Below are 10,853 nucleotides of genomic sequence, written 5' to 3' on the forward strand. Positions count from 1 at the left end.
GTTTGTCTGAGCCCTATCTTCATGCAGCTTTCTGCTTTAATGTCATCTCTGTACCAAGGTCTTGCCTTGCTCACTCCATTCAAAATCGGCTCCTTCACACTCTATAACTCTTTAGTAATTTATTTCACAGCACTTATCACTACATAAAACTGTCTCTACCTGAGAGTATGTTATTTATTTACTTGTTTACTTAATATTTATCTACTGAACTGAATGATAGATTCAAGAAGTACAGGAACACCCCCTAGTACTTAGAAGAGTACCTGGTATACAGTAGGCACTCAAAAGATGTTTAACCAATCAATTTATGATATATTGAAATTGAAGTGGGTTCTTCCTTACAGTTCACTCAGCAATTCTTGTAATATAAAGACTATATAACTAGCCTACCAAAAGGTAAAGATTTGTAATTGGGTTTATTCTGCTATTTTTTGTAATGTCAGCACCTTTTTGGGCAAGCATATTCCATATTGGCATTCTTTGCACGTAAACGCTTAATTTCAGGGTCTTACCTGGAATTCTAGACTGGTCTGTAATTTCAATGGACTTAATGACTGAATTTAGCAGCAGTGCTCCAGACACCTGCCCTGAAGGTGAACAATGCCCGGGCATTATCCTTTTGGTTTCTTCCAGATCACCTGAATAAGGGTGAGTGATGAACCCCTTTACAGATTCGTTTTTTTCCTTGACCTCTACTGGTCTTGACCACGGATATAATAAATCCTTTCTCGATATAGCCACTATGATGCCAGAGTGATAAAGGCGTCAGAGGCCTGGTTCCAACTCCAGCTCACCAGCTATATGGCTTATTTGAGCTCTCGGGGTTATTGCGAAGACTAAAAGAGATCAGGGACTCGCAATCCACACGCTCACTACAAAGAGAGAAGCCGGACTCGAGAGTTCTACGGTCTTCCCCGCTCAGAAGCGAGTCTGGATCCAGATTTTTGTTTCCCTCCTACCCTCTCCCTGTGCCTTGCACGCAGACTTTCAGCATGAAGCACACGCCAACCTGCTCCGGACGCGGTCCCCACCCTAGAGCCTTCAAGAACCCAGGCCCCGGAGCCCGGAGCACTCCCGTCGGCCCCTGCGCGCCGCTCCCGTCTCCATGGAAACAAAGGCAGCCAATCAGTGCGGCGGCTTCCGCTACGCCCTGACAACAGCGGGGTCTCTGACTACGCTGGGGTGGGCAACCGTGGGCCTCCGGGCGGCGGTCAACGATGCTGAAGGCCAAGATCCTCTTCGTGGGGCCCTGCGAGGTGAGGCCGGGGCCAGGCGCGGCTTCGGGGGCGGCGAGCGGGAGTGGGGACGCCCCCGGTGCTGTGTCCTGCGCCGGGAGTCCCCAGGAAGCGGGAGCCCAGTCTCGACGTGCCCACCCGGGTGTGTGCTGCTGGCCTCAACGGGAGCTCGGTAGTGAGGCCTAAGATAATGAGTGGCGTTATGGAACCAGAACCTAGGTCTCACTTTGCACCCGAGGTTGTCCCTAATGAATATGTCTGTGGGACAAGAAAACCAGAAGGAGGAAAAGACTGGACTATTATCTGGTCTGGGAACAATTAGCCGTTTATGTGTGGTGGCAGTAGTGGGGATTAAATCTACATATGTACTTCACACGATACACAAAAATGAAATTCAGATAGACTCAAACTAAACGTGTAAAAAGAAACTGTAGAAGTAGTAGATGAATGAGAATTTGCATTTGCTGGTGCTGTTTGCCCAGGGACCACACATTGAGACCGCTTTAGTAGATGAACATATGGCAAGATACGTTTTTAATATTCAGATAGGGAAGGTCTTCTTAAGCACAACATAAAAATGAAGAAGGCTTAAAAGAAATGACAGCGAAGTTAAAGCCTGGGAAAAGTATTCACAAAATACATTACAAAGATAAGATTAATAGGTAGAACACAAGGAAAGTTTAAAAATTGGCAAAGAAAAGAGAAACGACTCAGTAGAAAATTGAGCAGAAGCTCTGCACACAAGAAATACAACTGACCAATAAGTGTGAGAAGATGCCCAGCTTCACAGTCACAGGAACACAAATTAAAACAAAAAGATGATATTTATTTGCCCATCGGATTGAATGAGAAAAGTTTAGAAGACTGATAACACCTGGTGTTTGGATGCTTGTGAGGAAATGAATACTCTAGGAGTCTGTTGGTGGAGCTATAAGTTGATAAGAGCTTTTTAGGCAATCAAATTATTAAAATTTAAAATGTGCAAAGCTTTTAGTGCTGCAGTTACATTTCTCTGAATCTACTGTAGCTGAGTACTTGTCCATGTTCCTCAGGAGTTGTACAGTATTGAATGGTTGGTAACTTCCTAGCTGCCCATCAATAAGAGAATGTCTAAATAAACTAAGGCACGTTCTTACTCTGGATACAGTAAATACTGACACAGAGAACTAACTCTCGAAGACATAAATTATTAAGTGAAATAGACAAGTAATAACAAAATACAATTGTGAAAAGCAAAACAAGCATAGATATCTTTTTTTTTTTTTTTCTCAAACACATACCACAGAAAGGGAAACTCCTAAACCCATCCCCAGCTTCAACAACAGATTTTCTGCATATACTTTCCTTTCCTCTCTCCTCCACTATTCAAACTTACTTTTTATTCTTTTAACATGCTATGCCCATTCATGCCCTGTTGCCCTTGAACTAGCTATTCCTTCTGATTAGAAGCCTCAGCTGACTCATTGTCATTCAAATCTCAGTTTAAACTTCCTGTAGGCTTTCCCAGACCTCCCAATTCAAAGTCTCTGTCACATCGCCCTGCTTTATTTTTATCCTAGTACTTATCACTACCTCATCTTTTTCTAATTTATTCAACAGCACCTGGCACAAGGTAGATACTTAAAAATACCTTAAAGACCTGACAAACAGGCAGTTTCTTCATTTTTCCATAAGAACCCTTTCTCTTCAATAAATTGGTTTTAGCCAACTAGTATATATATCTATCAACTTTAAGGGCATAGATGAAATATACAAATATGCTTTTATAATGCATTTTTCAATGTAGCTATATACACATTTAAAGATACATTAAGCAATATGTTAATTTGGAAATGCTGTTTTATTACATTCTTTCATTTCATGACACAGTTTTATTCAAGCCTCTCACCTACACCTTTGACACCCAAGTCATCTTTAGACTAGAGCCACTTTTTGAATCTCCTAACAAAGCACACCACCTACGTGGTTTAGGATACAGCACTTTTTGAATCTGTGTATGACCCTGTCCCTAGAAATGTATTCCAACTCAAAGAACTGTTCCTGTAACATCAGGCCATTTGCCTTATTCGTCCTGTAGATAAATATTCATGATTTGCACAGCATAACCAGTTACTGTTTATTAAGTGATATTTGTGAGGTCACATCCTCAGGGAAAATTACTAAAGCAATATTAAGCCCCTCTTCTCCCTTTTATTTACTTGTTTTCTTGATTCTATTCCATGACCTCTACAAGCCTCCCAAACTGGCATTGATTGAAGTCATTCTAGTCAAGCAGTTGTTCAAAATAAAATAATTGAGAAAGCGGAGAATAATTTGAGAGACTTTTATAAGGACTCAAATGTAAGAGATTCCCCTTCTTCAGAGGAATAATTTGGGTGGAGGAAAAAGACTTGTTTTATAATCAGGCGTGTAGAATGTTTGTTAAATGAATGATGCAAATGTACAGAAAACATCTGAAAAACGGATCATAGTTATTACCTTTGGGGAGGGAATGGGACAGACAGACAGACAGATGATTTGAGTGGAGGAATCAGGAGGGCTGTTTTGTTCACTTTTTAAATAAGAATGTATATTATTTGTATTATCTAAAAGGAGAAACAGCCCTTCGTGGAGTGTGGCACAAACCTGGGACCCAGCTTCAACTTTGAACTTCTACGTGACCTTGAGGAACTCCCTTCCTCTTTCTGAGCCTCAGTGGCTTCTTATATGTGACAGACTAGTTTTTTTGAAGATGTGGAGAGGAGTAAGTGAGGAAAAACTCACACTAATGATTTTTTTCTGTTCTTAGATGAGTTAGCTGAGAGTTAGTCAGGGAAATCCACGTGGGTAGAGTCACCCAGCAGCAGAGCCAGTGCTAGAATATCCTGCTCCCTGTGTCCCAAAGCAGACTGTGCCAACTACACAGAGCAAGCAGCGAGATCCAGCTAACGAGAGAGGGCCCTCTGCCCTAGTGATCTCGGGGTGCTCTTGGCCTGTGTTCCAACACACCTGGTTCCAAGCCAGCTATTGGGGGACTCATTTACGGCTTGCTTTTCTGTTCTTCAGTAAAGACCTCTTCTTATCTTCATTTTCGCAGAGTGGAAAAACCGTTTTGGCCAACTTCCTGACAGAATCTTCTGACATCACCGAATACAACCCAACCCAAGGAGTGAGGTGAGCCCTGATGAATCTGTGCAAGAGAGTCCCCATCTATCACCCCCCACTACTTTGGGTGCTGGTCACATTCCAAAAGTATGTTTCCAAAGTATAGATGCTGCTGCTGTTTTTGTTTCTAGGATCCTGGAGTTTGAGAACCCACATGTTACCAGCAACAACAAAGGCACCGGGTGTGAATTTGAGCTATGGGATTGTGGCGGTGATCCAAAGTATGTCTTCTTTAAGAGGGTTTGCTTCATCAAATGATTCAAAAACCAGCTGCTTGCCGAGTATCTTGTCCTAGCACACTTGCTAGCGTATATTAGGGGCTCGGTCAATTGGTTGGTAACATGCATTGCTCTTGAAACTTTAGTGATTGGGTTTTGATACAGTGAGAAGTCATCCATCAATTACCAATATTAAGATATTATTTTTAAAGTCCACAATTAGAAACCAGAACCACCTAACATTTACTCTCAATCCTTTGCTGCCTTGCAGATTTGAGTCTTGCTGGCCAGCCTTGATGAAGGACTCTCACGGAGTGGTGATCATCTTCAATGCTGACATCCCAAGCCACTTGAAGGAAATCGAGATGTGGTATTCCTGCTTTGTCCAGCAGCAGTTCCTGCAGGATACTCAGTGTCTGTTAATTGCACACCACAAACCAGGCTCTGGAAGTGGTAAAGGAAACCTATCTTTGTGTAAGGAGACTGGAATTCTCCTTTCTGCTTTTGTCTCGAGTGTTCTGGGCATTTATATATTGCTCTGTGTCTTTGAAAGCAGAAGCTATGAGCAGTTAGTGAGCACCTATTGTGTTCTAGGCATTTATTTTTCTCACCATGTAAATCAGAATTGCCAGATTGGAAGATCTGCCATATGTACTATCCAGGCCAGAATATAGACACTTTAAAAGCAGGTAGATACTAAGAGGGGAAAACAGCTGGTTTTAGCCACTCATCAGTACTATTAGGGACACTCTTTCCTAACTGGCCTTTTCTCAAGAAAAACTCCAATTTGCATGTGACACACACCATTACAGAAGTGATAGTGTGATCATAGGAAATGACTTACCATATTGAGAACTCTCTTCCTTTCTGGTGTAAGAACAAAGAGGACCTGGCAGTGGCTTGTAGAGTTGTTATCCTGTTGCCATGTGGCAGTGTGGAGAAACTGTGTTAAGTTATGTCAAGCAAGACAAAACTTTTATTTTTAGACTTTAGGAAGTTAAATGAGTTGGCGTCTATAAGACTCAGGTCAGCTGGAACTAGAAATGGCTCTCATTAAAAGTTCATGCCTAATTACATTACTTTCTTTTTTAAGCACCACCCTTGAACAAGCTGAAGCTGGTACACTCAAATCTTGAGGATGACCCTGAAGAGATCCGGATGGAATTCATAAAGTATTTAAAAAGCATAATCAACTCAGTGTCTGAGAGCAGAGACCGGGAGGAGATGTCCATTATTACCTAACCAGCCTTCATCTGGACTCTTCTGCATCCCAAGTGAGGTCAACTTCTTTCCCAGTGCAGATCTGAAATCTTACCCAGTTACTGATGTTTTCTTCTCCCAATGGCCCTTGAAAAAATTTTCCTTCCCTGCTTGCAGGTACCAGTTGCCCAGGGAGTTGAATCATACAATCTAAGCCCTGTCTTTAGTTCAGGTGAGAAAATCCTGTTACTGAATTTTGATTTCTTTGCCCCAGGTTGCTTCAAAGAGCTGGAAAACTGAGGTGTTTTGTTTTCCCCTTCACATATGTCAAGTTATAAAACTTGTGGAATTGTAACTGTCATAGCCTAATCCATGCGTATTGGTTTGAATGTGATTTTCATTTCTTAATTCACTCAACAAATAGCGACTTGTTGAGCATCTACTATTGGCTACACTGTTCTAGTTGCAGACAGTATACGGCATGAACAAAATAAAAACCCTTGCTCTCATGGAACTTCTATTCTTATAAAAAAATAGTGAGGTAGTCAAAAACTGAAGTACTATACCTTGGATATGCAAAAAATATATATATATATTATAGATTCTTCTTTTCTGTAATTGGTCTAACTCTAATGCACCTACCCTCCTAGATAATTAACAGACTTGGAGTATGTAACATGCAAAGGAAGGTACAGTCAGTCCTCATTCATGGATTTTGTATTTGCGAATTTGCCTACTTGCTAAAATTTATTTGTAACCCCCAAATCAATACTCACAATGCTTTGACAGTTATTCAGAGTGGCAAAAAATTTGAATCACTGGATACGCACATTCCCAACTGAGGCCGAAACAAGAAGGCAGCGCTCTGCCTTCTTGTTTCAGCTGTTGTGTTGTAAACCAGTGTCCTTGTTGTGGTGTATTTAGTACCACTTTTTCATATTTTTGTGCTTCTCATTGGTTATTATTTTGTTGGTTATTAAAATGCCCCTCCCCCCAAACGTAGTGCTGAAGTGCTGTCTGGTGGTTCCTAAGCACAAAAAGGCTATGATGTGCCTTATGGTGAAAACAGATATGTTAGATAAGCCTCATTCCAGCATGAATTATAGTGCTGTTAGTTGTGAGTGCAGTGTTAATCAACAACATATATTAAATAAAGTATCTTTAAACAGAAGCATACAAAAAATAAAGTTATGTATTAATAGTTGAAAATATTGTGATTAGAGGCACGCAGGAACCTAACCCTGTATTTCCCTGGGAGAAATGCTTTGGTGTTCATTAATCCATTGTTTGCGGTAACATTACAGAACATAATGACCACGAATAATGAGAATCCACTGTATTTCCATCTCTTGCAATTTAAATGTTTTCAGGTTAGTTCAGCCTCTAATAAATATTTAATTAATTCAAAATTACAATCCACTTCCTCTACATTCTCCCCAACGTGATATCATGGTGTCGGGACAGTGTTTGTGTCCCTCACTGTGGTGGGGCAGCTGTTCCAAAGGAAGGTCCTCTGGCTCTCTACTTGACCTCTGTCAAGATGTCCACTGGCCACCCTATTGGTCATCTCCCACCAAGTGTAAGACTGGTGAGTCTCATGTGCTCTCCCCATGAAACTAGTGATCCCTAGGCTGACTTGGCCCCATCCTGGCTGGGGCTGGCCCTGCACATCTCTGAGAGCCATCTGTGTCTCTCATCCATCTCAAGTTTCTTCGTTGCTATATGGCAGGATCACTTTACCCTTTGCCACAGCTGGCCTGTCCAATTCATTCTCTATGTTCTGCTTACTGGGAGAAAAGCATGATTTGGGGAGGAATTGAGAATATGGCAGATGAATATTTTCAAAATATTATCCTCATTACAACAGTAAGCAATGCAGTTATGTTTTCATTATAAACTGACAGGAGGGTTTACCTGATCATGCAGAATATTTTTTAAATTTTAACAATACTGTTGTCCTTTTTAATTGTGAAATATAAATAACATAAAGTTTACCATTTTAGCCATTTTCAGTGTGCATTCTGTGTCATTAAGTACATTCATATTATTGTGCAACCATCACCACCGTCCATTTCTAGAACTTCTTCATCATCTCAAGCTGAAACTCTGCACTATCTCTTCATTCCCCCTCCCCCATTCCCTGGCCACCACTATTGTACTCTGTGTCTTATGTATTTTACTACTCTAGTTATCTCATATTAGTGGAATCATACAGTATTTTTCTGTTGTGACTGGCTTACTTCACTTAGCATAATGTCTTCGAGGTTCATCCATGCTATAGCATATATCAGAATGCACTTCCCTTTTAAGGCTGAATAATATTCCATTGTATGTATATAACATATTTTGTTTATCTGTTCATCTGTTGATGGACATTTGGGGTGTTTGGCTGTTGTCATTTGCTAGGAACGTTGGTGTACAGTTCACCTAGGGTATTTTTGAAGAATATTAGCATTTAACTTCTCCAAGATTTCACCTTTACTTAGATATCTTTGATATCTGGTGTGAAGTGGAAGGTGGAATACATATATATCTTCCAAAAAGATTTTTATGACTTCAGGGGAATTTAATTCTTAAATATTACTTCATGTAATGTACATAAAAGCAATGTTATGTTGTAATAACACCTAATTTGTGAAAATGCTCAAAAGATTTAATGCTAAGAATAACCAAATATGGTGAGATTATAACTTTTTGTACAAACAAGTTGATTTAATAATAATCATAGGACTAGTGTTCATTCATAATTTTTTAACATAGCCAACCGGAAAATACATTAAGTAGATTAAAAATTAGGTGTAAGTCTTTTCAACTGAGAGTAGGAGAAAAGTAGAGGCACTTGAGATGAATAAATATGCTTGGGTGCATTTCAATTTTATAGTGGGGAGGACTGAAATGTAGCTATGTGGGCAATCCGAGAGTGGTGTTTGCAGCAAATGACTATCCTCTGGTAAATTTAGATTGAACTACAGTCAGCTCTTATTAAACTGCCTGGATTATCTGTGAGCACATTTCAAGCCCAGGTTAATTTCCTTCTGCTGTCCAACCTGCTCTCAGTGGGGACATATAAATGCGAGGAACACAAAATAACATTAATGCAAACTGAAGCAAATTATCTTTACATAGTAGCCACAGTAATAATGATTGATCTTGCAGAATACAAGCTCGAAAAGAAAAATAAATTAATTTTATCTGACTTTTCATGATTATCCCAGAGCTCAATAGAAAAATTAACCTGGCAGCTTTCATTTACATTTATGGCCAGAGTGCAACCCTCATAAGTTTTTGAATCAAGAAAAATGTTTTCAATTTAAATAGGCCACAAATGCACAAGTTACAAAAGAACATTCAATGAAGAAGTCTCCCTGTCTTCGCTATCCTTCAGCCCCATTCTCCTCTCCAGAAGTCCCCATGCTTCCCTTCCATATTGTCAGAAGCAGTCTATGCACTTACAAATGTGTTTTATGGAAACAGATGCAAATTATTCACACTTTTCTATAACTTGCTTTTTTCACTTTTTTATCTTGGAGATTTGTATAAATACGTATAGAGCTGCCTTGTTCCTTTTTACAGCTGCACAATATCCACATAACCATTTATGTTTGCATTTTATATTAGATATTTTAGTTTATTTTTTACATTGTCTTTATTCCACATGGAAAAGTACAGTAGTTGTACAGAATGTATTAGACATTTTAAATTACCATTTATGTTGAAATATGTTTTTATTGATAGACATTTTTAATTGTATTGAAAAAAATTATTTGGGATATATATATGTTTAAATGTGGAATTTTAGGAAGGTGTTTTCAGCCATCAGTCCTTTTCAGGGAAGGATAAAATAAGATTGCTGGTCTTGGCATCCTAGTTTTGATTTATAATTTCACAGAACTATTTTCTAACTGAACAATGATTTTTGCCATACGCGTGTTAGCATATGGTTGAGATAAGATTTCTTTCTTCGTGTCACAGATGTGACAATGCACATGAAAGCCACAGATGCATAAAATGGCCTAGTCATGGGAAATTCAGTAGTTTAGCATGACTCAAGTGAATGTGTGGAGGGAGTGTGTGAGTGAGTGAGTGTGTGAGTGAGTGAGATTGTGTGTGAGGAGGTGAGTGTGTGGGTGAGAGGAGCGAGATGAGTGGGTGTGAGTGTGCAGGGAATGGGAGTGGTGGGAGAAGATGGGGGTCAGATGGTAAAGGGCCTCTCAGGCCAGGCCAAGGAGTTAGGATTTTATCTTAGAGGCATTAAAGTGCCATTGAAAGATTTTCACTGCAGATTCATGTAGTCAGATTTCCCTTTTAGAAAAAAATCTTCTAATGACAGCCTGAAGGCTGGATTGAAAGGAAGACAAGTATAGAGGTAGCTGCTGTCACTCCTTTTTGTAGCCGTATCACTTCAATCTTCAAAGCCAGAATCTTCAAACCTCTCTCTGCGCCCTCTTCACATCGCCTTCTCATCTGTGTACCTGACTCAAATCTCCCTCTTTCACTCTCTTATAAGGACACTTATAATTGCATTTAGGGCTCACTCAGATAATTCAGGGTAGTGTCTCCATTTAAGCATCCTTAATCACATCCACAAAGGTGCTTTTTTCAAGAAAAGTAACATCTACAGGTTCCAGGGATTAAGATCTGATATCTTTGGGAGCCATTATTCAGCCTCCCACAGATGCCATTCACAGAGGCATTAATGGAAGAGGAGCAGCAGGTTTGGGGGAAGAAGATGACAAATGACTAATCCAAGATTACCCAGCAAGATAGGGACAGGGACAGAACTGGACATTACACCCATGGTCTTTCTACTGTCTGTGTTAACTGGGCAAATGAGTCCACAAGCGGACATGGCTAAGAGTGTCACCCTCTGAGACTAAACCTAAGAAGACAACATAATCAGTGATAACAGCAGGACAAGTAACCATTGTTGAAGTTGAAAATGCTTTGCAAGTATGTTGCATAGAACTAGCATATTTCTTGAAACTAAATGACCAAGTAACATTCTGAAGCTCTGTCTGTATAAAGACAACCATAACTTACTTACTTTGTAACGTCA

At 39.9% G+C, this 10,853-nt stretch overlaps 1 protein-coding gene across 4 annotated transcripts; it reads left to right on the top strand.

Annotated features, from left to right (window-relative positions):
• The first annotated feature begins 1,094 nt into the window (after positions 1-1,094).
• Positions 1,095-7,209, top strand: IFT22 (intraflagellar transport 22). Of its 4 annotated transcripts, XM_039849024.1 has the most exons (6): positions 1,096-1,256; positions 4,312-4,388; positions 4,511-4,600; positions 4,869-5,071; positions 5,691-5,871; positions 5,975-7,209. In XM_039849024.1, exons 1-5 carry the CDS (start codon positions 1,218-1,220, stop codon positions 5,837-5,839), a joined length of 558 nt encoding a protein of 185 aa, XP_039704958.1. In that variant the 5' UTR covers positions 1,096-1,217; the 3' UTR covers positions 5,840-5,871; positions 5,975-7,209. The 4 variants fall into 4 exon arrangements, with proteins under 4 accessions (XP_039704959.1, XP_039704958.1, XP_039704957.1 ...); XM_039849025.1 differs by having other exon boundaries at positions 1,095-1,256; positions 4,869-5,050; positions 5,691-7,209; XM_039849023.1 differs by having other exon boundaries at positions 5,691-7,209.
• Positions 7,210-10,853: the final 3,644 nt, after the last annotated feature.

Source organism: Pteropus medius, unplaced genomic scaffold, assembly GCF_902729225.1.
Source record: "Pteropus medius unplaced genomic scaffold, Ma_sr-lr_union100, whole genome shotgun sequence".
Lineage (NCBI taxonomy): Eukaryota > Metazoa > Chordata > Mammalia > Chiroptera > Pteropodidae > Pteropus > Pteropus medius.

Excerpts from the sequence above, each read along its gene's own strand:
- IFT22 (XM_039849023.1), top strand. The coding sequence starts at position 1,218 with ATGCTGAAGGCCAAGATCCTCTTCGTGGGGCCCTGCGAG. Across the intron at positions 4,601-4,868 it reads GATTGTGGCGGTGATCCAAA|ATTTGAGTCTTGCTGGCCAG; the intron begins GTATGTCTTCTT and ends GCTGCCTTGCAG. Across the intron at positions 5,072-5,690 it reads TAAAGGAAACCTATCTTTGT|CACCACCCTTGAACAAGCTG; the intron begins GTAAGGAGACTG and ends TTCTTTTTTAAG.